The sequence below is a fragment of the Molothrus aeneus genome, chromosome 3 (assembly GCF_037042795.1).
Source record: "Molothrus aeneus isolate 106 chromosome 3, BPBGC_Maene_1.0, whole genome shotgun sequence".
Taxonomy (NCBI): domain Eukaryota; kingdom Metazoa; phylum Chordata; class Aves; order Passeriformes; family Icteridae; genus Molothrus; species Molothrus aeneus.
Window position 1 is genome coordinate 31041383 of NC_089648.1, and position 26174 is coordinate 31067556.

The 26174-nt window shown below is 36.5% G+C and overlaps 1 protein-coding gene across 1 annotated transcript in view; it reads right to left on the reverse strand.

Annotated features, from left to right (window-relative positions):
* AKT3 (AKT serine/threonine kinase 3) overlaps positions 1–26174 on the reverse strand; it is a 152845-nt gene that overhangs the window by 56745 nt on the left and 69926 nt on the right. The window contains exons 3-5 of the mRNA XM_066546605.1: positions 17468–17593; positions 5410–5521; positions 3837–3981 (exon numbers count right to left, since the gene is read on the reverse strand). Of these exons, the coding sequence (XP_066402702.1) occupies positions 3837–3981; positions 5410–5521; positions 17468–17593 (383 nt within the window). The remainder of the gene's footprint in view (positions 1–3836; positions 3982–5409; positions 5522–17467; positions 17594–26174) is intronic.

Here is a 26174-nt window from a genome sequence, read left to right on the forward strand (position 1 = left end):
CAACACTGTGTGGCTCCTTGTTTTCAATCAACTAAAGGCAAGATTTCTCAATGATCACTTTCAGGTCAGTACTTTGGGAAGTCAGGTTACCTACTCCATGGTTCTGTGACAACCATCAAGCAGAAAACAACTGCCTTTGAGCAAAAGCAGTGAATATTGACAAAAACCCATGAAAAATTAAAAATGCATTCAAAACACAATTCAAGCAGAAGAAGAGTAATTCAGGGCAGAATCCTTCAGTCATAGGCTACTGTGCTGCCTGAAAAACAATGGCTGACAGCTTTATTGATAAAAAATATTGAGCTGTGACTGAGAAACTGTGAGTTAAGTGACTGTAACAACCTATCCCTTTAACAGTCACAAATTTATGAGATCACATGCAGGCTTGGAGGAGTAACTTCTCCAGCACTTCTGATTTTCTCTAAGACATTGGAATTAGAGAGTGACCATCAGAGTCTGAATAAAACCAGGTCAGAAAAACTGTCCTTTGCCCATACACAGAAGGAGGATCTTGGCTCAACTGATCACAGAAATGGATTTGACACTAAGGGCAGCAAGTCAGTCAAACTGAAAGACTGATTTGCCCAAAATTTGCTTACATAATGTTCAGCAAAGCAGTCATGAATCTAGATGCAAGCTCAGTGAAAACAAGTTAAAAATATATGTATATTTATAAGAGAAAGGTAATAGGTTTGCAAGATTTTAAGCCATGGCTTAACAGCACATTATGGCGGTAGTGTTAGTTCTAAGAATAAAGTCTCCTGATGCTCTCATTCCTTAGAAGCTTAGCAGAAGGCTTAGAGATGATACGCAGTGCAGGGTAACTCAAAAAGTCTGCCAAAGAACACAAGACCTTGGGAGATAAAAACACAGATGCCATAGCAAGGGGTGTACTGAAAACTGGTGGAAAAATGGAAATACTTCCTAAACCTGAAGGAAGATGGTAACTTTGGAGGCTCCTGTAAGATTGGATTCTTTCTCCTTCATGATTTTCCCTAGTTTTTCATTCCTACTGTACTCCAAGTTTTGAATCTTTTCTTCATTACATTACTTTTAGGCTTCCTCTGAAAAATCTGTTCTTTATTCATCCTGCATCCTGCAAATCAAATTTGTAAACAAAGAAAAAGCAATGAAGCCACAGGAGACTGATCTAACCAAAAAAACATGATGTTCAGCTTTCTATAAAACCTTTTTACTCCCCTAAGGAAATATCTGTTGACCATCTAAACACACCACCCCCTATGGATGATCTGCTCAAAAAATACACCCTAATGTAGGTGTTGAAAATTCCTTCCAAAGAAACTAACTTTTTTTTTTTTATTCCTGATGTGCACAATTATTAGGAGTTTACATCTGATTTCATCGGGGGAAAAACTCTAAGAAGTAATAGTACAGCAAAAAGTAAAGGTAGTTTGCTAAGAATTTTGAGTATTGCAAATGTTAGTGATGTGTAAAACTTGAATTGCACATTGACACCATTTTAAAAAATTGGGGAAGAGGTGCTTCTGGTTCTTCCAGCTAATCTAAGCAGGGATGTAGCTGTCATGTTTATTCAAATCAAGTTTCACATCCTAAAGGCTGTTTTCTTTTCGCTACCTTTTCAGAGAAGAACAGGCCCAACTCCTCTCTGTCTTGTCTCTTAATCTGATTATGCTCTTCTACTCATATGTATACCATCTGGTGCATGCACAAGGAAAATTCACTGGGCTTAGATGTAAAATCAGGTGACAAAACAAGCTTTTGTCAAAAAAGGACACATTGTGTAAAAATCCCTGAAAGGAAAGAAATCCAATACAAAAAAAAAATCAATAAAAATGCATTAATTCATTATAACTGAAATGGTTCTGATTACATTAACAACTATGAAAGCTTAAACAACAGCTTTTCAGAGACATTTCTACAAAACAGAAACAGTTTTTAAAAGACCTATTTTTCACAATCCAATCAAGTTGGAAGCATTGGCAATTCCCTGTCATAATGGTCACTTCACATTTTTTATTCCAAAAACTTCTGAGCATCTTTCACTAACATCTTCCAACAGATAGAAATCTGCTGTGGGATTCTGAGTTTTGGCTCTATTATTTCTATTTTCTTTTCTTTTTTTTACTTTATTACCTTTTTATTTATCTTTTTTTCCTAGTTCTGTTATTTTGCTCTGTTATTAGATGCTGAATATCAACATTCTTCATTTCACCTTTGTTTTGTAGAGTTTGCTTTTTGCTGCCAAAGCCATTAAATATTTGCTTTTGGTTGCCAAAGCCATTAAATTTTCCATAGCCCTGCCCATACACTGTCCTAGCATATTATTTCAGCACTTCTTAAAGCACAAGTGGCAAGACAGAAACAAAACTGATCCTCCTACCCCTGTTTCCACAACCTCTTTTGCTGAATGGGAAAACACACTGCACTGTGAACAAGGAGAGCACATTCCAGATAAACTACTTGTATCTGCATTAATTTTGACACCTGGAAAACGAGTGTTGTTACACAGTGGTTTTGTACTCCACTTGGAGTACAAAACAGGCTTGGAACAGTGCTCAGATCTTTAACAGAGCAGCCCCAAATCCCTTCCACATAATCACACTGCCTCTCACAAGGCTGACACATCTTAAACACTGCCTCTGTCTCGCTGCCACTTATATTTTACCCTGGAGCACAGCCATTAAATATCCATGCCATCAGGCTAAAGGTTTAAAGTCAGCCTAACAATATATATTCAGAGCATTGTTACAGCTCTATATAATTGATTTTAACTTTTTCTTTTTCTAAATTTGCATACAATGAAATTGCATAAAAAGAACTCTGTTTGACAGCAAACTCAAGTTCTCAAAAATTAGGACATGATAGAACTAAAGTTACTTATGGCATCTTTTTTATATTCTGAAGGGTATAGCTCTCAGCCCTGACTTTTCTATGGTTCTGGCTTCATGCATCACAACAAACAAAACACACTCTATTAGTAAATAGAGAAATATTCACCATTTCTTGTATTGTTCATCACTCAAAGGCATTCAGTTATATTAGCTATAAGACTGTTTTGCTCTGTCAGCAGATTTATACTTAGTTTTCTACAGGTTTCACTTCTAGCTAGAAAAAGTAAATCCAGTCCTATGTAAACTGGTTATTATTTTTTCATGCAATTTCAGTCAATTTCTTGAGTCATGTCAACTCTGTATAGTAAATGAGAGACATGAGTTTGAGTAGTCCATACAGGACAAAATGGAGACACATGAGCAAACTTTGAGTGGCATCAGTTCTTTAAAACATGCTCTTGGCTGTGTGCTTAACCTGTTGACTCTGGAGATGCAACCACAAGTATGTTATAGGCAGCAATGTACATGTTCCTACTTACACCAAAAGCTGTAAAGGATCACAGAAAAATGAAATGCTGTTTTCTCTTACTTCATTGAAAACTAAAGCAAAGTTATTTCCCAAGTTAGCAAAACCCAAGGTCATTAAAAGCCAGATCCTGCTAGCCTTTCTCATGCAAATCACCTAATTTGTACTGGGTATTATTTGCATGAGAAAAGAGGCAAAAGTACTTGTCTAAAGAAAATATTTTATTACCATACTTCTAAAATAGCAAACAAACAAAAGCATAAAAAAATATTCAAACAATAAGAGGAATGTTAGCATGTGCCTGAATGGCTGAACTTTGTTTTTCAGAAGTGCCATATCACCTTAACCAATAAACAAAACTAGAGCAGTTCAGCTTTATTGAAATAAATAAGTACTTTGATCTTACATTACACTGAAATTTATGATGAAATTCTATTCCCTGCATATTGCTTTACCCAACTAGACCATTCTCAAAAGTTATTTTTTAAGGTCATTACCTTTCTTTTATGATGGGTTGTTGAAGCATCCATCTCTTCTTCTCCTATATTGTCTATCTGAGAAGTTGGACTACAGTTCATCCTCTCCTCTTCTTGCCTCTGAAGTCTGTCTGCTACAGCCTGGATTGCTTCTGTCCATTCTTCCCTATCATGAACAAGCCAACACTTCTATTAGAAACTCATAGAATATATTGCATAGTTCATAAAGTTTTTCACCTTACATTGCTTCAATGTTCAATTCTTAGGTTACACAGCAGAAGACTCATATTAATCAGTCACCTGAATTTCCTTCCAATCCTGTGTTTTCTTAAATGGGGTGAAGTTGACCAGAAAGGATCACTATATGGGTAACTTCAAGAATTAGCAGCTTCTGATTCTGTATTAGTGGAAGCTTGAAAACACTTGTTCCAGGTATAATACACCTGTGAGCACAGGATGTCATCTCTTATGCAATAGTATCTATCATCTCATAATAGTAACTTGCTATTTTAGGAGGGTTTTTCGTATTCCCCCTCCCTTCAAGACATTTTCAGAGGAAAAGAAGATATGATTTATTAAACCATATCATATGTTCAAGTCTTTGTCTCTCTCCTCTTAAAACTCAACTTACAGGCTTTTTTGCAAATTTCCCTCAAAAAAGGCACTCAAGATACTACATTCCTACAAGTATCCTGAAAACCTGTGGCTGCACCGAGGGGCAGGCCCAGGGGATGGTTTCTGTGGAGGGACAAGCAGGGCCAGCAGAGCAGCACAGACACACCAGGCAGCCCTTGAGCAGGTCACAGCCCCACACCAAGCACGCTACCTGCTGCCTCTTGCTCAGCCAGAAAGGAATATGGGATTTTTTTGTGGTATTTACTCCTGAATGCAGCATGAGCTACTACACTGCACAAAAAAAAAAGACAGGGTGGAGACATGGTACCAAGGTAGAATAAAAAAAACCTCTAAGTGAAACAACAGAAAAAGCAAAGTTGTTGGTTATTTACTGATACAAAAAATGATAGCCAGATGATAGTACTGGTCTCAAAAGGACAGATGTCCACAGCAGGAAGATGCCATGCGTCTAACAGTAGACAGAGTATGGAAAATTTGAGGGCATTATCCCATAGCTCCTACAGGCATTAAAAACTTTTTGGTGCATTAAAAAAGTTAATTCTTAAGCATTTGTGAATGTTTACTGAAACAAGAAAAACTAATAAGCTAACATAAAATAAATTATAATAAGCATGCTGCTTTCTGTGCCAAAAGAAAGGAGCACATTAGGAGGAGTAAGACAGCAAGGCTGGAAATATTTCAATCTAGGCTTTGGAAGTTCAAAATTTAACACTTCAGAGACATATCATGACATAGTTTTGGCTTATTTGAACACACTCATCCCACCTACTCGCAGGCAACTCTTCTTACTCTAGTTATGAGCTCAGATAATATTTTACAGAAGCTGACTTAAAAATCTTTAACTAACTGCTCAGAATGTCACAGTTCCAAGTGCTGATTGCTGTGCAGGCCCAGCAGAGACTCTGCTGCAGCTTCTGCACAAGGATTGTGAAAAGGAAAACAAGAATAAAACCCTCACCGTTCCTCTGGAGTGTCTACATGGAACGTCCTCTCTATGACAGTGGTCCACTGAAGACATCTGATAATGAATGTGTTCGGCTTTGGTCGTTCTGTTTTCATTAGCTGACATTCTAGACAAATACATGACATTGCCTCTTTTATACATTGCCAGTTAATGGGTGAAAAGCAAATAAAATCACTTAGATGAAATTCATTCAGCTTATGCATTCCTATTCAGGATCTATCCAGCACACGAGGAAATACAGAACAGCAATACAACCACAGGTTTGAACAAAAGGTAGTAGGTAACAATGAAGCAGGTGAACAAAGCAGTCAGAGGAATCGATGGAACTTGTATCATTGTCCATGTAAAAGTGCCATCTCCATTTGTTAACTTGGTCTGTGTTATGAGGCTAAGAAGAATATTAGATCCTGCATTGCTATAGCATGCCAAGGAAACAGCAGTAGCCACTGGCATATTTTTCCATCTGCACCCAGCAGGAGGAATATGACATTTTCCCTTCAATGGTAACCATGTTACAATTACTGATAGTACTGTCACTTCAGGGTAAGGTTTATTGTAAAATAGCCTAAGAAAATTCAGATGTTTAAATTAGTCTGATTATTAAATATAGAACAACCCCACACACACCACCAGTGGGGCTGCCCCAGGAAATCATCTAATTCTCTTTGTGCCCTAGGGCAGAATCAGATCTACCTATGCTATTTCTCATAAGTATTTCTCTACACTCTTTCAAAAATCCCCAAAAAGTACTAATTTCAACACCCCTGTAAGCAAACTATTCTATCCAACTATAAAGAAATTAACTATTTTTATTGGTGTAAGACTTTTCCTAAGATTAAATGCAACTGTTCCTATAATTTCAGCATACTGTTTCTTGTCCTTTTGATTAAATTACTTCATCTTTCCAGCAGTTGTCCCTTTTAGACCTTTGAACACTGCTTTATTTCTTCTCTTCAGTCTTCAAGTCAGTTCAAGCCACGCATCCCTCACCAGTTGTGCTTTCAGATCCGAGATCTTCCTTGTTCCACAATTCCAGACACATTTCAGACCACCTATTACTCCTTTGTGGCAAGATCACAACGCTGGCAATTCAGGCAATGCTTTGGTATTGCTGTGTATCAGTTCTAAGATGCGGTACCAAACATTACAGCTGAAAACTCTGACAAACTAAAACTCCTTATTCATGCAAATACATTTAAACATTTTTGAGAAGCTAAGGTTACTCTGTCAAAAGTGTTACTCATTTTCCTGCAGCTACCACAACGTAGACACAAACCATCACATCTCATGTCTGGAATATTATCACTTGTTCAAAGCTGATCCAGATCAAATGTGTGCGTGTGATCTAAAATGATTCATCAGGTTCACAAATCAATCAATAATGATATGATAAATGAATTCCTGTTCACCTACAATCTGCTGTAACTTCTTTTTGATATAGTTACCACCTACCAGTTGACCCACACCTTTTACTTATGCAGCTTACTATTCTTTATTCCAGTTAATGTCAACGCTTTGCAGAAGTCATATGACATGTACCACTTAACAAGGCATGCTTTCCTTTCACGGAAATAAATTATTTTGGCCTGACATATTTTCTCTTGACAAATTCAGGATCCTGAAACCTCAACTATCATCTACTGCAATTTTTTTTTTTATTTGAAAAAACAAAGAAGTGTGGAAGTGGATATGTCTATCAATAGTATTTTTTTCTGCAGCTTAGCAGAACACCTCAGAAGCTTGACAGACACAGGTATGAGAAACAAAAGGAGTGAATATCGTCCTGTGCACATGTGCATTCTTTGATGAGCAAACTTATATATTCACCATACATCTATAAATTATTATGTAAGTCAGACTGCTCACTGTCAGTAACAGAGATGATATTCCATTTAACAAACATTTCATTAAAAATGAGAAACAGTAGTTCACCCTCATTGCTTATACATGCTCTGCTAGGTCTTGGATGGAATGAGAACCATCCTCAACACGGAGAAGAAAGATCTACAGCAGGATGGACACAGGAAGAGGGAGTTTAACACAAAAGTTGGAAGGGAAACAAGGCAGACAGAAGCATGATGAAGTAGAGCTGCTTAGGGTACCTAACCAGGGTTGTAGCCCAGTGCAATTATCCATGAGATCAAAGAAATCCCTGTCCTCAGGGGTACGGGTGAAGTCCAGCTACGATCACAGTGACAGTGAAGGGAAGGTTAACAGGTTTTTTTTTTTAACTCCCTCAGCTGAAGTTCCAAGGAACATGTGGGGCTACCTTCCTAGCAGAAGAGACTAGAAGCATTGTCTGCTCTAAGATTATCTCATCTTACTCCTGACAAAACCATCCTCTCATCTTTAATCCTATCACACTTCAATCATGTAGGCTGAAATTTTCTTTACTGGGTGTCTGCCTAAAGCTGCACACTGCTGGAAAATGCTGCTTTTTGGAGAAGAGACTTAAAACTTGGCAAATCAAGACCTTTGATATCCTTTTAGTATTCCTATGAAAATGTAAGGCATCTGGCCACACTACATGTGGGAGGGATAAGAGTGCAGTGGGAGGAGGGTAAAAAATTACAGTAACAATTACTAAAGCATAAAATCATTAAAAGTCTAGGCATTGAGTATAATCCAGAGACTACAGCTATCTACTGCCTCTCCACATGCTAAATTGAAAGCATTTCACTTATATTCATAATGTATTCATAAAACCCTCTTCCTCAGACAGTATGACAAAGAAAGTACGTCACTGAGGCAAAATGCAATAGAGAAAGATGGCATACAGCAAGTTATTTACAGGAGAGCTGTTATGAACAAAAGACTAGGGAATAAAGGGAGGAAAGTGATAATAGGACAGGAAAAATACTGGAACCTATATGAGAAAGAAAAGTATGGGGATAGCTAGAATATAGCCAGACAAGAGTACCTAGTTTAGAGGAACGAAGGTGAAAAAAGCTGTCAGAGAGAAACATGAGCTGACTGTGTTAGGACATTCTGAAGGAAAAAAGGTACAGAGACAAACCTGCAGAAAAATCTGTACCAATCAAAAAGCACATCCTCTCCAATGCCTCTGATGGAACTGAAGATTTTGAATTCCACCATATATTTTCTCTTTGTCGATATACAAAATATGAATACATTTAAATTACACTATTTAAGTTTTCCAACTCATGTATAAAAAAATGGAACAAATAGAATTACATCTGCTTATGTTCAAATGCTATGTATAATATGATCTTCACCTATATATGTATAAAATATTATATATATAATATAGTATATGTAATATATGTTATATACAGGATATAAGATATAGTTACATATTATAGTCGTAGGGTATTATAAATAGTATATAATATATATTATATAATAGACATTTAGTATATATAATATACCATAAAAATAATAAATATATACATTGGTATGTACTTCAAGTAAATCTGTATCTAATATACTACCTACATTAAATTTTTTAAGTCAACCCTCAAAGTGATTATGCACATTATTAACAAGAACAAAATATTTATTAACAATATAGATAATAATAAAACATTATTACAAAAAAATCTGATTTTTCAGATATTTTAGATGAATAATTAAATCAATAAAAGGTACTAAAAACCTTAAGAATTGAAAATGGTACTGAAAACAAAAAAACCTCCAGACAAATAACCCCCAGGAATGCCATTTCACTATCACTGGAGCAAATTATTGGAAAATAAAATTTAGGAAAACTTAATTAGTTTTGGTAATATTCTGTTAGAAGTGGCTAAAGATTTGATTTCCTTGTAGAACATTAAAATTGAATATATTCAATCCATCCCTTATGAAGCAAAAAAGTGCTTCATAAAGAAGTGGAGGACGAGTGTATTCCCAAAAGAGGTGTACTACCCATTCTTCTCAAGTAGGTAAAAATAACTTCAGTCTGATGATATTTAGTAGCCCCACATGCTTCATGTGGTGCTGTACAAAAATGTATGAGCTGAACAGTATTCCTGCCCTGACTGCAACATGAATAAAAATTAATCTGTGAATATCTTTCACCTACTACTAGAGGAAAGAAATCTATTAAGATGAATAAGTGCTGTAATACACAGTTACTGCTAATTACCAAAATATTTTTCTACTAATTAGTGGAAAAAGCATAGTAGTTTAAGACTGAGTGAATAGTTTGGAAAATACAAAAGCACAGAAGAAAGAGTGAAACTGGCTACTGAGAGCTGGCTCCGAATGCTCGAGTGATAGTTGGGTCATTACCAAGAGTAGAGAACATTCTACCATAATGTCTTCAAGTTTGCTACTATACATAAACATATGTAATTAAAGGACTGAATCTCAACTCAAAACAGTTGGAAGTCTAAATTATCATTCAAAAAGATGAGTAAGCCAGTAAACAGACAGACTCAACTTTGTGTTCTTGTATGCTAGCCATCTACAACTTGGAATTACACATTTTATTCCTAAAGCTTTCTGTCTTCCTGGGATGAAACCTCAGTCATAAGAACTTTTCCTTTAATATTAGAGGGGAGGAAATACCTTGGGGGAGAACACTTGTTCAAAGCAGCAAAATACAAAAACAGTAAAACAGGGAATGACAACTCTGTTCCAACAAGTGCATAGCACTCCTTTGGCCATTTTTGGATGTATACCGAAAATGGAAAAAAAAAAAATCAGAACAGTAAAAAGAAATGCAATGGATGTTTCTCAATTATTGAAATTATCCTTTTAAAAAACAAAACAAAGTCAGGTACGTACCAGAGGTTAACTTTTGTCTTCATATCAACAACCAACCTGACAATTCTAAAATGCTAGACTATCTTTTTCAAATAATCGCTACTGTCTAAATTAAGTAGTTATGCTAGTTAAACTCTCCTGAGCAACTCTAACTACAAACTGTATTTCAAAACGTTCTGTTTACTTTACACCATTCTGAACCACAGATGACAAAGTTTGCTTGAAGCTGTAATTACTCTGCAAAGCTGGGAAGCCAATTAGAGGGCCTGAAACCTGCCAGTTCCAAAAAAAAAAAAAAAAAGCACAGATCATCTGTTCAGATTTTATTAAAAAGTTTAAAGTTTGAATTCTATAACTTTAACTGTATAATCACCAGCATTCTTTTCCTAAATGCAGTCATTCAACATTAAAAAAAATAGAACACTAATGCCATTTTATTATTTCATATATGAAAGGTTTCAACTTCAGCAGAATGTGTTGATATGGCTAGACAGGAATACTAAACATTCAAGCAGCCATAAAAAATTGTACTAAAAAATGAACAGAAGGTTGCATATCTGAGAAATTATTTCTAATACAGACAATACAGACTGAGTTTTAGCACAGAGGATAACTTCCCGTGATTATCAAATTGTATTAAAAAATAGTATCAAGCCCCTGTTTGCATTATTTATAATGTTTGCACTTTTTAACATATAGGGAGAGTGTTGTCTTTACACAGATCTGTAGTCTCTATGTATCTATCTATTTGCATAATAATTTAACCTTGATTTCTTATTTTTCTCTTGGTCTTTCCTTTACAAAATAAACAATTTTGTCCCAACCTTTGCCTATTTAATTGCTAATCTAATTTTTCTTTCATATCAAAATCAATGAACACACTCCTTACAAATACCTTTTTCTGTTGCTGCTACTCTGCACTCCAAATCCACACTTCTCTCATGACCTTTTTTGTTAGACAAATAGTAGACAAATAGCAAAACTAATAGATCATTTTCATAACACAGAGGGAAATACACAGATTTTTGCTCATGCACACATGAAAATCCATGGATTTTACACATAGGAACAAACATATGTGTGTACCCATACACACACCCTTTGCTTGGTCCCCTTTTGATTCTCCCACTTGTTTACCTACTCCCTGAGGGAAATCTGCTTCTCTGAGGCTTTCCAAAAAGCTTTGTTCCCTCTTACTACATCTTATCTAGGGGGAGTATCACCCTAAACCTAAATTTGGTCACACAGAGATATATGTGAACAATTTAATATCTCTTCTTTTATCCAAACAAATAGAGGTTTACCATAAAAATGCTATTCCCAAAACTGTTCATAATAGATTGTTTTTGTCCATTGTTCCCTTGACCACATCACTCTCTTTTGGGCATTTCCCATTTCTTACCCAGCTCTATCACATCAAATATAGGTAGCTGTTCAACATTGTCTGTCCCCACAGCCTACTCTCACCCTTGTTATCATTTTTTATTCAGTATCAAAATGCCACCCATCCCTTTACTGTGACAATTTCATCATCAGTTCTCTAAAGCATTTCTAATTTCTCTCTGTTTGTCAGACTAGTTCTCTTTAAAATCCTCCTTAAAACTCTCCTTCACCGTGCATTTAAAAACATGAGGGAGGGAAGGAGGGAGGAAGAAAAGAAGGGAGATGAGAGTTAAAATCTAACCTTGACAATGGATTAGTTGTTGATGTGCTGAGACCACTGCCTGTACTACAGGCTAATACTGTCTCATAGTTTTCTCATACTCCCCCCATCTGTTTGCATCCATCTGCTGTCACTTGTTTTATATTTGGAATTTTAGTATTTTGGAGCAGGGACTGACTTTTTGTTCTGTATGGGTAAAAATCCCACTTCTGTGGGGCTTGGCTCATGGCAAGTACTTATATGTGCTTTGATAATATAACAACAAATATGACCAGAAAACCCCTTAATTATATTCCTTGAAGATGTAAAAGATCAAACTTTGTGCAGTTCACCATGCTGCAAAGTCTTTTATTTCCAATACTTCAAAAAGTACCAAGGTAGCACCTTTGTCTTTGCGCCACTACAACATTTGTCATTTGCCCCTTCACGCAAAGAGGGAGAATGGAAATAGAAGATTTCTGTATGGGTTTTGCCTGGGCTTTACTTTGTTTTAATGGAAGGAAGTAAAATTATTTGTCCTTCTCTGTCTTTCATGCAAACACTCCAGTTTTATTTAAGCAGCTGGGTATTATCACACTGGCATAAAAACTTTCAGGTCTGGCTACAAACTTCTAAGTCAAAAGGACAGAATACCAACTATACCACCTAGAAAGTATTCATAAAGCAATTTTAAAGCCTCCCAAACATTTCTCCATCCAACAGATATATTTCCTATACATGATAGATTTGAGTTTGAATTTCCACAGATGTATTTGCAAATGCAGTATATAACATGTACATTGATTTTTTTTCTCTCAACTAGTGTTTTCAATATTGAATGAACATTACTTATTCAATTCTACTACTATTACTTTGGAATCAAACTCACACTGTAATTATAAGTACAGTTATATCTTAACTCTGGGTTCATGTAATCCAGTGTGGTAACAAATTTTTTTAAATGGACTTAAATCTCATTGAAAAGTTATTTCTGGAGTTGCACACAAGGTTGTGTCTAATGCTGAAGTATTTTGATACATTAATCTCACTTATAACAGACATACATATTTCACTACCCATTTCTTTAAAAAATGTCTTCAGAATTCTTTACATTCTAACATTATGCCCCTGAAACCTTTCAATTTTCCTGTTTTGAACATTTTTAGATCTTAAAAATAATAAAATCTTGTCTCTAGCCCACTGAAAAGTTAAGACTAGGTAAAAGTAGCACAGATTCTCCATTTAGAATAGCCAAGGTTCTTGATAATCATTTAGACAGAGAAAATAAAAATAAAATAAAGTTTATAAAAGGTTACCTTTTCATGGTAATAATATAATAATAATCTGCTTTTTATTTTTAAGGACAATAAAAAGAGTAGCTGTACCAGAGTGCTTAGAAAGCATTATCTTTCAAGACAGGAAAAAAGTTCCAGGTGACATCATTTTTGGCCAAGGTTCAAAGGATACTGTGAAGGGATACAGCTCTTCCCAATTATTCCCCATGTAAAGATCAAAATGAAGGCAAAGGGCCAATTCTTAGAGACACTTCATCCCAAATGTGCTGTGTGATTACCTACATACTCACTGAGCATGTGAGAAGTTGGGTTTTTTTTAAATCAGTGAAGTCACAAATCTTCCTCAAGTAGAACTGAAGTAGAATTCTTCCCCACTCTGCTTTCCCAAATAATGCTGACAATCAAAGACCAAAGTGGTTTACATAAAGCAGCATTTATTCCACTTATACAGCAGTGAGCGAGTTGAAAACAGCATTATGAGGCCATGTTGGATTTTTTTGAGGGGGTGGGAGGGCATTGAGGAAATACATCCTGTATAATACAGAGTATTAGTTTTGTTCTCAAAGAATCATAATGGCGCTTTAAAAGACAGGACTTTTTTATCAGGCCTTTGCCTGTACAGAGAAGTCATACCAACTGAATCCAAAATTATTTTTAAACTGGTTCTGACTGCATAAATGCCTAAGCAAAAGCAATTTAAATTAACATATTTTATTTTGCAGTTGAAGTGGGCTAGGAATGCACACCCACTCAGTTACCATGACTCAGTCAATCAAGAGTATCTGTACAAGCTACAGCAGTTTGATTACTTGCAACTGCTCCTCTCTACCTGAAAAGAGCTGAACTGATTTTGAACCAGACAATTCCAGAAAGCTCACACCTCTGAATTTACCCCTGCAAACCAATATCACCCGGATTTAAGTTTTCCCAATGAACTTCCCACCCATGTAATTACACCGCCTTCATTTATCTTCAAGTGCACGGTGAGATACATGGCAGAGCTTTGTGTGAGTCTCAGTGTCAAGGCATGAGCATGAAGGGACTAACAGCCTACTTCAAATACACAGCTCTCACAACTCCCATTTAAAAGAAGGTGGGTTTGTTAGGTATAAAATAAGCTGGCTCCACAGGAGAGGAGCCAGTGATTCCTACACACTATTCAGTATCACCAAATCTGGCTGATTTGTTCTTCCTGCAACCTTGCAGCAGCTCCAAGATGCAGGGCAGGGTGCCCATGGCTGCCTTCCCTGTGCACCCAAAGTTGGGAATGTAGTGGCCACAGAGGGATGAAGTCCATTCAGGACACCTAAGGCCAGCCTGTGTCCTTCCCAGGGGCACAGCTCCACCCAGCCCCACTCTGTCATACCCTTCACTCATACCCTTTCATCTTCAGTGCTCCAAGGAAGAGAGATCCTTCATCTCCATTTCAGGCCCCCATGGTTCCCCTGCTTTTTGGGTGGCTGGTAATGGACTGAGGCACATGTGTACTGCCTCAGTGTCTCCCTCTCCAAGAAAAGAGTCCATCTGCTGACACACACTTCCAAATGCCTTCCCCCCACATTTCCTCCCAGAATACCCCAAGGAAAAGGCCTCTGAACGCTCCATTCTATGACAAAACATTCCTCAATGAGAAAGGCTCTATTAGCAAAGACATATTTATCACTGGAAGCACTTTTAGCAGTCTGTAAAATAACTTCATTCTCTCCAGCCTTCTCCTCATTCCCAATGGAGTTCACAGATGACAAAAGACCAAAGAAAGAGAAATGCTTAGGTGTGGAACTTTAAAGTAATCTTGGAAGGAATCAGGGAACCACAGTAGGGGAAATGATACTATGCCTGGGAAAGAGCTTTACTTTTGCAATGTAAAAAATGTCACAGGAGTGGAAGGCAGGGGACACTGGTGGGGAAGTATCAGCACAATGGAAGTAACTAGCTTTACAGAGCTGCTTAAGAAAGTTTTAAACTACCCAACAAGAATCATACAAAGTAGAACTGTGCAAACATTCCCATGTTTAACTCCAACAGTACTACGAAAATAATACCACAGCCTTGGCCTTTTCTGCTTAAATAACAAATTGCAAGCAGGAGCCAAAGATGTCTATCATTTGGAGAGCAAAAAGTAGACTGAGACTACACTCTCACTTTACAGATAGCTACAAAGATTACATGAAGATAGGACTGTAAAGACATATCTTTAAGTCCCTGCCAACCTAATCAAGATGGTATTAACAGTGATCTCACACTCCATCTGCCTGGCTAGTAATTTATGAAAAACGTACTTCACTATTACAGGAAAAATATGTTGCGCTGCTTGTGGCCACAAACCTACTGCAGCAGCTCAGGAACTCTTGGATCAGAGGCCATGAGACCAGTTCTTGACATTTACCAGGTACTTCCCATGAGATGTGATCCATTCATACAGCAATTTTGTTTGTTTATTTGCCCTACTGATGAGCTCATCTTCAGACAGATAAAAAAGGTGATAAAAAACTTAAAGTCCCTTGCAATTTAGAGTGTAATACCATCCTGGTTTGCTTTTCATCCTGTGAATTCTACACAGGCACTCCTCTTAATTTCATGGGATTCTTTTGATGAGTGTTACATCTCCCTATTCTTGCACTGATCAGCCAACATTTCTGATAAAATTACACCTTTTCCTGTCAGAAAAACAGAAAAAGTCATGCTTATCAAAACTGGATTTTTTCAATTAATATTGCATGCTTTAGCTTACACAGCCTAAGAATCAGACCTATGAGACTTGCCAGTTGCAGAAAGGTTTTTTTTTTTTTTGGTGGGGGTGTGGTGGGGGTGGTGATGGTGTCATTTTGGAAAACAATGTGAAATCTTTCCGTTTCCATCAAGGCAAAGTTCAGGGACAGCACTCTAATATCAGAATTACATAACAGAACCTCTGGGAATGAAAAAAACCCAACCAAAACCAGTACCAACACACTGGTAATTATGCTATAATAACTGCTAATTATGTATTTCTTTGCTTAGCAGAACTACCATTTGGATCACCCTTCTAGTTGCTGCAGCAAGGGAAGACAGACTATGCAATGAAGAACATGGTAAAGCAGGAGTAAAAAGCCCACTGTATTTCTAAAAATTGTCTTTCTGCTGCAAACCAGGGACCGAGTACCTAGAAAAATATTACCTGCTAAAAAGGAGTAGTTAGAATATGCAGAGCAATAACTAAGGAATGAATAATGGCCACGATTTAGTCAATTCCTACTCACATGAACAACTTAAAAACATCACTGCTTTTATGCTGAATACCAACAAGGAAAAACAAGCCTCTAATGCTATTAGATGGCTTGCACAATCAATATCATTTTCTATTGCAATCAGTATATGCAAAGTTTTCCTCTTCTAGCTGTGAGATGAGACATGGGCTTGGAGCACAAGATTATTTTCTTACCAAATAAAATACACAAATTACTTTGTATACACAAAGGCTGAGTCAGTCTCAAGTACAATTTTATCAAGAAAATAGGAAAATTCAGTCTCAGTAGCACTTGTTCCAACTTCAGCAGTGAAGGGGAAGAGAACTCTTTCCCTAAGTACAAATGCTCTTGGTGGTGGCTCCTATACTCCTCCATAAAACTAAACACTGCCACTTTTTGTATTGCAGTACACTTAGGACAATTTTGAAAGAAATTGGGTAAATTTTCTACTGTTCCTCTGAAAGTTTCTAGCTGTGATATTTGCAACTCAGAGAGATTTTTTTCCCCTTTAATTTTTCTCCTCAAATACTTTCATTTATGTTCAGAAACACCAATCTCACTCTGATCAAAAACCCTACAAATTTGTCTTTTAGAAACATTCTTGGAAAACACACAATCTTCCCTTTATCCAACAGATACACACTTTGTGGCTTTGTTAATATATGCAAATTGTCTGATTGCTTGAAATTACTCATTAACCAGGCTGGAGAGCTGATTACCTGATTATCCAAGAGAAAAATAACTTAGCATGATTTTGTGTCATTTGAAAGTCTAGATAATTTTCTAATTAATTTGAGTTTTCAAGTGAATTCAGAGATACTAATGAAAAACAGAGAAGAGGTCAGCAATCTAAATAAAGGTAAACTTTCCAGGAATGTTCTTCTTACAGCCATCATTTGTCAAATGTCATTGTTATTTAGAGACACTTTAGACACACACAAAAAAATGAGAACTTAGACATATAAAAACATTCCAAATGGTTCTTCCATGCTACTGTAAATACATCTTGTAGAGCTGGAAGCAAGATCAGTGGTGCATTAGTATGGCACATGGCACTAAACTTGCAGTGTTACCAATAAATTCTGAATTATACACGAAGCAATATGTAGCAGATAATCTGTCAATATGCTGAGAGAATAATAAATACTGGAAATACATACTTGCCACTGAAAAGTTGTTGAGTGGATATGGCAGATCCACATCCTGGGGCTTCTCCTTATAGCCTATGAAAGAGCCATCTGTCTTTAGCAGGAAGTATCTTGGCCGCCAGTTTTTTATATATTCTCCTAAAGGAGAAGAAAAAAAAGTTCATTAACACTGCAGAAAAAAACTCAAACTTGAATATTAAAAAATATATCATATTATCAGCATTAAACATTAATTATACCAAAATCTTTTCAGAAGTTTTCAATTTACAGAGAAAATCTTAACTCTGTCCAAAAGAAGGGAAAATTGAATTGCAATGGTAAGCCTGGACCCTACAACAATGCCTCTGGAATAAGAAGTTATAAGCATGGTATACTAATGTTGTATAATTCTGAATTTTATCACACTATACTGTTCAAATAGCCTGCCTGCTTACACCATAAATAATTAATTTTTTTTTTTCAGGGAAGAAAACCAAACTCTACAGCTTGACTTTTAATGACCAAATGAAATCTGAACTGCTACAAGGTAGAACACTTACCCTGCTGAGCCAAACCAAAAGTCATTAATTTTCTCAAAACATACACTAAGCAAATACAAGGAAATTGAGGGTAATGGAAAAACCTACACAAAATATACTTTAAAAATATAACTGAAAGCAAAAGGAATAAACAAAAAAAAGTAGAAGGCAATTACCTTCTAAGAGGTAAGTCCAATAATAAAGCTACCATGTCACCTTTCCCCTACCCCAGCCCGAGCAAAAGATTCTCAATTCTGAATCTATGAGGAATTTCAGATCAGAAACATACAGAACACACAGCTCCTTAATTAATGCCACTTATTTGCTATCAAGGGTAAAAAAATTCCTTAATACTATTATACTTTACAATGTCACACCAGAATTCAGTAACAATTTCATTTTTAGAGTGCAATTACTCAGTTCAGTACAGGTTAGTTTAGATTTGCCCAGCTTCCCTCATCTTTGATTTCTATAAGCTCTGCAAAGGAAATAATGACTATTACCAAAGCTCTATTTAAAGTCACTTTCATCATTATACATGTGAATATTTTCAGAAAAAAAAAAGTGTATTAACAATGCAGAATTTCCAACAAGGAACCTAGGACTTCTCACCATTTGTGAGATGCTCAGAACAAACCATCCTGAGGACTGCACTGCTCCTGGGCTAAGCCCCAGCCTGCAGTGCCCTTTACCATCTCAGCACCTTGTTAGCCACAGCTACACAGATTTTAGGCCATTCAAAAGTCAGGAAGAAGTTTATATCCATCTAACATAGAAGTTACTTCATTAAAGGGTGATCTAAAAATTCATTCATTGCACCTTCACCTTTCCATCACAGCAATCAACTAATTGTCACTGAAGTTCAACATGGGAATTGCTGACATGGCCTTGATGAACTTGAGCACAGCTTGTAAGGATTTTGACAATACCCATGGCTTAACAAATCCAACTGCAGCCACTAACATGTCCAATTTTCATGTATTTAAGCAGAGAAGGTAAGTACGGAACACAGGATGGAGAAGAGAAAAGAACAATTAACACTGGGCTACTCAAGCTGGCTTTTGTAGCAAAACTCTTCCTATTGAGTCCTGCTTCTAGACAGCAGGGTACTTGCTTGACTTTGCTATACAGACATTTTCACATAGGTAGAAAGAGTAGAGAAAGTCCAAGTGTGACTTAATTTGACCACTAAATGAATAGAGCAGATATGGCACTAGTTACATTTGCATTGATGCAGAGCTTTATCTCAGGCCTCTGGCTCTGGTTCGGCTGGGAACATCCCTACTGATACTTCCAGTCTGAGCTCATTTCACAGCAGGAAACCCAATTAACATGAAAGCATGCAATAAAAAACAAATCAAAATGAACAGGTACAAGATACTTTGTAAGCTGAAGAAGAAACAAAAATGCAGTGTGGGAAAACAAATACTTTAATACAAACAACAGTGAAAAACCGTATCAGCATTACATGAAAAGCAACAATTAAGTTTGTTGAATACTTGAACGTGAAATAACCATAGGCCTAAGTAAAGGAATGAGTCATATTTAAAAAATATTTAAAATATGCCCTGCAACAAATTTTATGAAATTTGCATGGACTCAATAGTTGAAGCCAAAACAAAACCTTATGTATCAGATCATCCAACATAAGTTTTAAAAATATTAACACCCTAGTTGCCTTCTTAAAGGGATGAAAAAGAGAATCTTCTGTATTTTTCTGATAAATTATTTCTCATTTCATTGTAAGAGTAAGTGAGAGAAAGTGCCTGTTACTGGGTTTGCAATCTATCCAGATCTTAGCCTTAACTAGAAGGCAGGCACCTACACCTGCTGAAGAATCCAAGGGCAGCATGGAGACAATATCAACATGCCTAAAGCAGGTCAGCCATCCAAGGGCTCAGGTTTCAAAGAGAGTCCTCCTTTCTGCAAGGAATAAACTGGAGAGGCAGATAAGCAGATTCTGCTCTAGGGATCAGGGCTGATAGGGTAAGTACGCTTAACAGTCACTCAGGAAAGAATGGCAGCCTTTGTTTGCTTACATACACTCTCCAGAATGAAACCTGTTGGAAAAGGAGACCATTCTTCCAGGTGGCCTCACAGACCCAGCACACACTCCGCTGATGCTTAGTCCCTCTTCACCACTCAGGACAACACTCAAGGTTGAGTACCCAGGAGGAGCCAAACAGAGATGCTCTTCATCAGAAAACTGGGCAGATTTTTAATCACCTGCTGAGTTATGCAGCTGATGCTATGCCTGGAGAAGAAACTTTAGAAGAACAGAACAGCACTTTCAAGCTCCTCTGAAGAGAGTTAGCAACTCTGGATAGAAGCTAATCATAGGACAGGCATGTATCAGTTTACCTGTGAGCATAGCTGTACCTCTGTCTTTGCTCTACAAACTAGAGGCTGACACAGAAAAAGCAATTTAAAAACAATTGAAAAACACTATGGCTTCATAAGGATCCATGTATCTGTTTCACAGACATATTTCTTTGAAGAATGTTTCTCTCAAGTGGTTTCCCAACATGAGTCATGATCAGACTACTTTTTCAAAATTACTGCTTTTTCTATACGAACACACAAACCTTGGTTTTGTCTTGAAAATACTAATAGTCTAATTCCTCTCCAAGGCCTATATGTGAATATTTATCATCTGCCCTATATTTATTTTGTAATTTAATTAACAAATGGGTGAACACTTTTGAAGACTAAACAGTGCTATCAGTGAACAGTTCACTTATCTGCTCAAGTGGGTTAAGGGCTCTCAAGATGCACTCTAGGTGCTCTCTTATAACTGCATTCCTTTTACATAACCTGCCTAAAGTTAGAAAAACATTTTAGTCCATACTTCTTAATACATACACTTACTAATACCCCTTGAAATACACCATACAAAAAATGCTAGAGCAAAGCAGAGTATTTGAAAAGAAAAAACACTTCCACATGTCTTCTAACTTAGCAGCCTTGCATTTAAAAAAAGGGTATTTCCCAGTATTATCAATATTAAATCACTTTAAAGATATTTACAATGTATGCTTATTAAACACCTTAACACAAGTAACCTGGAGGAAATTCTCATTAATTTCTTAAATCAAGTGAAAAGTAATCCTATGAGAGGCAGGCTAACCAAAACACAAGATATCCTGACAATTTAATAAAATGGAGCTGCAGTATTTTAAAAAGCAGTGGATCTGCCATAGAGCAATAATCAGTTTGTACCCTGCTTCCTGCTGAGTTAATATAAGTTAAATTATTGTTTTGCCTAAATTTACACCCTTCTAAGTTGAAAACCACATTCTTTTAGGATCTGTTTATTAGACAGTAAGAAGAGGTTTCTAATTGCAACTACTGCAGCAAAGAAAACCAAGTATATCCTACATAATTTTAATTCTAGGCAAAGTTTTTTAAGCTACTTGAGGAAAGTGGCACTAGAATATGCATCTTGCTGATACATACAGACAATAAATACATACACACAAAATACAAATTTTATGTTGTTGGGGTCTGCTTTTTTAATAACTACTGAGAGAATACACTCAAAAGATTAAGTAAGACACCAGTATGTTCATGAAGCACATGAAAATTCAATCTGGTCTTCATGCAAAAAGCACCGTCGTAACATGCAACTCTTTAATTAATGTTGTATTTAATAATACACTGGCTAACAACAGCAACAAAGAGTGCTTAATGAAGGTTTGTTTAGAACATGACCCTTGTGGCTGCCTCTTTATTTGCCTCTGTACTGCAGCCTTAATGATTTTTCTTTTTTTGCCTTTGACAGCCAGTAACAAGAAACCTGCCTTCAGGACATTTTACAAACTACATTTATTCCAGTGATGCAATGCTGGTAGTTTTCCTATGTTGAGAAGCTTCAGAAAGGAGAGTTTTCTAAGAAATTGTATGAGTAGTAAAAAAAAAATCTGTGTTAGACAAATGTATCACCCAAAAGTTTGCAATTTTTTTTAATTTACCTCACAACTCAAACTCTCCCTTCAAACACATATTTCACCTCAGATTCCGCAGTTGCTGTTGTTAGTCTCACCATTTGTAATCCTTAAGCATGTGGAAATTTAGCAATAACTCAAAAATTAATTAGTAATTTAAAATTAATCTTATTATTTTAAAATGTATTTTTTAAAAAAACATTTTGGCAAAACATCTACATTTTTCAATATGTAAATGGTTTCAGAGGTGTGAAGGAAATGTCTTTAATATACAGTGCTGATAAGCAACAGAAACCTGAGTTCAAAAACTTGCCTCCTTAAAAGAAGCAACAGCTGCCACACAGACATAAGTGAGATTTAAGGGGGAAAAAAAAAAGGAGGGGGAAAAAACCCTCCAAAAAGAGAACACACCAAAATTCTGCCTCTTGTCTGTTCCATCAATTTACTCAAATGGATTTAATAAAATATTACACAAACATTGTTCTCACTTTTTCTTCTTTTTTAAGGCACTTTTTTGTTAGGTCAAACTTCCTACAATAACATTTAAAAAATAGATGGGGAAAAAACTGAATTTATCGAAGAGCATTAAACAACATTATATAAAGTAAATCATACAGTTATATGCAATTTTTTTTTAAGAAACAACTGCAATTAATGTCAGGTCAAATAAAATTATCAGAAGTAGTGCCAGTGGTTTTGAGATTGAATTTCCTTACCTTGGCCCTCTGAGGGCAGTGTTACCTAACACACGATTGGAAGCATCAGCAGACTATTTGATTAAGTCAGTAGACACTAAGTAAATGCAAAGCACTTCTGTTAGAATATTTACTTATTTTTAATTTCATTATAAGAAATTTGCAGCACAGTTCAAAGCTTTTGTAAGAAATGAATGTGTAAGATAACTAAAAATTATACCAATCCTCATCATTTATGTCCTTCAGTCTAATGAAAGTATGTAAGAATGTATTAAGCAAAGTATTTTACAAAATCTTATTGCATAGTAAAAATTTAAATGAAACTGTGATTTTTCCTAACATGCCTTAGCATTTTAAAATGTATTTTTATTAGATGCCCTCTCGTAAGTACTTGCTGGCAGTTCAAAGAAAAGCAGAATTTGGAACTACCACTTTCCTATTCTCTCTTACACTGTGAGATGGTGATTATTTATTTATACTAACTGTTTTCCCACAGTTCCCAGTAATGCTGAATGACATTTTGAGCACATCTGTACTTGAATTAGACAAATGAATTTTTCCAGTCCCAGCTAAGAAACAGGAAACATTTCATGATACACGTGGCCATTAGCTTATACCACAGCTAGGTTTCCATTAAGTCTCTTGCAAATTGGGAAGTTTAGGTGAGAAAGTTCAAGTGCCTTTCACTGTCCACAGCATCTCAATAATTCAGCTCAGATAGAAGACTGCTCAATTTATGCCCAGCTATTTACAGGTATCTGGCCAGAAACCAGTGGAAAGCCCACAGATGTAAATATTGTGCAGAAAGCAGCGAGCAGCCTCGGGTGTGAGCTCCAGAAGTGCCTCAGCTGAGCAAGGGGGGAGGAAAGCAGGGACAAGCCTCTGTCCTCCATGCCAGCCCAGATGCACTGAAGAGCTGGCAAACAGTAGATTCTTTGTTCCTGAAGCAGCACTAAGTAGTGACCAAGGAGAAGGGCTCCTCCTAGCAAAGCAGATTCCTTCCAAGCAGAGGTGCAGTCGCAAGCAGGGAGAAGGCACGGAGCAGCTCTCCAGGGTTTCAGGTGCACCTCTGAAATGATGGGGAGGATCAATGTCCCCAGTGGAAAGATTCTCCCTGCTCTTACTGTGGGGTTTTCTTCCCCTCAGGAGGAAATGTACAATTGAATGCAATGTACAAACATATTCCAGGGTTCTAGGGTTCAAATCACCAGCCACCATGGTTTTTTCATTATGACTGGTGGAGTGAGTCATTGTCCCTTCTTGTACAAATGCAGCAGCACTTCAGCCCCTGCTATTTATTCAATGATTTCCTGTTGCATTAATAATCTTTTCTCTAAAACGTGAAAAAAAATCTAGAGGAAAGTATTCAATAACAGAGAGACAGACACACAATTATTCACACATAAATGCAGTTTTGAAATTGGGCATCGACAATATCCACTCAAAATTACTAATGTATTTTGGCAACACATGGAAAATAAATGTTCATTTTCATATGCATGCAATTTTGTCCTTTAAAAAAATCATACCAGAAATATTGAGTGAGCTGACATCCTGACAAATTGAGAATTGACCTTTACCATGCCCATTGTGAGCCAGCAGGAAGAAAAACTTGCCAGTTTCAACATCACTCTCACTTCCCCTTCATTCTTGAAGGATAAGAATTAGAACAATAAATAAATTAAATAGCAGTTGCTATTAGCACATGCTGTCTGGAACAACAGAGTCCTGTATTGCATCAGCATCTCTGAGCAACAAAGGTGATCAATATTTTCTAAATATGCTTGCTATTCAGGAATGGGAAACCAAGGTCTGTATTCTGGAAACATTTAGGAACGCTGCTCACATTTTCTAAATCTCTCTCTTGGACGAAAAAATATAGGATAAAAGCCCAAAAATGCTGCACTATTTAAATGGTTTTCAGAGCAGTTTATTTTTAATAACGTTAAGCTGTATTTGTGTAAACACAAGCATTCTAAATATTGTTTCACATATTTTTATATCTAATGTTCTCAGTACTTTTAAATATTTTTTATATTTATATATATTTTTAATATAGCACTATCAGCTTCGAGTCGTACTTTGTATAACAGAAAAAATTCTACTTTCTTTTCTTCTGCTTTTATTAAGTGCTAGAGGACCAAAGGATCTTTTTCAGGTTTTGAAAATATTTTAAGAGTAGGACAAGTATACAAATATTAATCTATAAATTACAGAGAATAAGACAGTCAGTTACAGCAGCAACAATTTAAATTCATGTACTTGGTAAAAATGTATTAAGTCAGATGATTAAAATACAAATGCTTTTTACATGTGGCCAAGTTGAGTTAAACATCTTCATATTATCTACTTACAGCATTTTGTAAAACAGCTAACACTGATTTACACAAGAGATTTCCAACTGTCCATTGTTTGCAAAAGAATATGGTGAGTTTGACAATAGCATTATCATTCAACTGAGTTTCTTTAACAGATACGTGCGTTGTCAAAAATTATGTGACTTTTCGCCCCTTAAAACTGGTACACTTGCTAGCATGTTTTCACAAAGCAAATTGTCTCACTTTTAAAACTGGCACTTTGCAATAATTCTAAAATAGCTCCTCTGAACTTTCTCCTTGTCACTAGGTGTGCTCCTAGGCTCAAACCTTGCTAGGTGCCAAAGAGCCAGCACCAGCATCATTCACCTATGTTATTTCCTCAAGGCACATCACTGAAGTCAAGCTCTTTGCTTTGTCACTTAGGCTGTATCATTTGCAAAAATCACTATGAGATAAGCCCAAGCATTCCTCAAAGTGCTTGAGCTGGAACACCCCATTACTGCTGCACACATCAGGAGATCTCTTTGGTTGCATGAAGCGCTTCATGATATGCAGCCTTGCGGCACTGCCCAGAGTAACTGAGCTTCCCACCAGCGGTGATGGAACACATAAAACACCACAATTCTGAGAAGAAGAACCAACAACCCAACCAAAAGGCAAAAAGCAAATCTCCATTTGCAGTGCTGGTGACCTCTGTCTAGGCTCAGATGCAGAAACTGGTATTTGGGCAGGAGGCAGCCACACCTGAATTAGCAGTTAAAACTGACATAATCCAAAAGTGACATCTCCCACTCTGCCACAGTGATGACAGAAGGGCACATCAAATGCTCCCATCAGTAGTTATTGTTATCAAGGACCTACAGATGCTTATTAGATTTAAGGTGGAAGCGACAATAAAAAAAGAGTTCCTTGACTTTTGGTAAGGGCTTGGTGGCAAGCGCTGGTAAGGTCATTGCAATAATATTTAAGTCATGCTGTAAATGACCATAAAGCCCTGATACATACTGATAACATGAAGACATGTCTGCAATCCATATCCACAATGCACTTCAACCACTCTTTCCATTTTTCAGTTCAGTGCAGATATCTGAATGTTGAATGTCACGTAATATTAGAGAAGAAAATGCATTCTTTTAAAGTTTCCACTTTTATCTTCTAAGTAAGAGATCACCTCTATAACAAGGCTTTCATTTAGCCTTTCTGGGCTATCTTAATTTCCCTCTATGCTTATATCCTTTCTCACA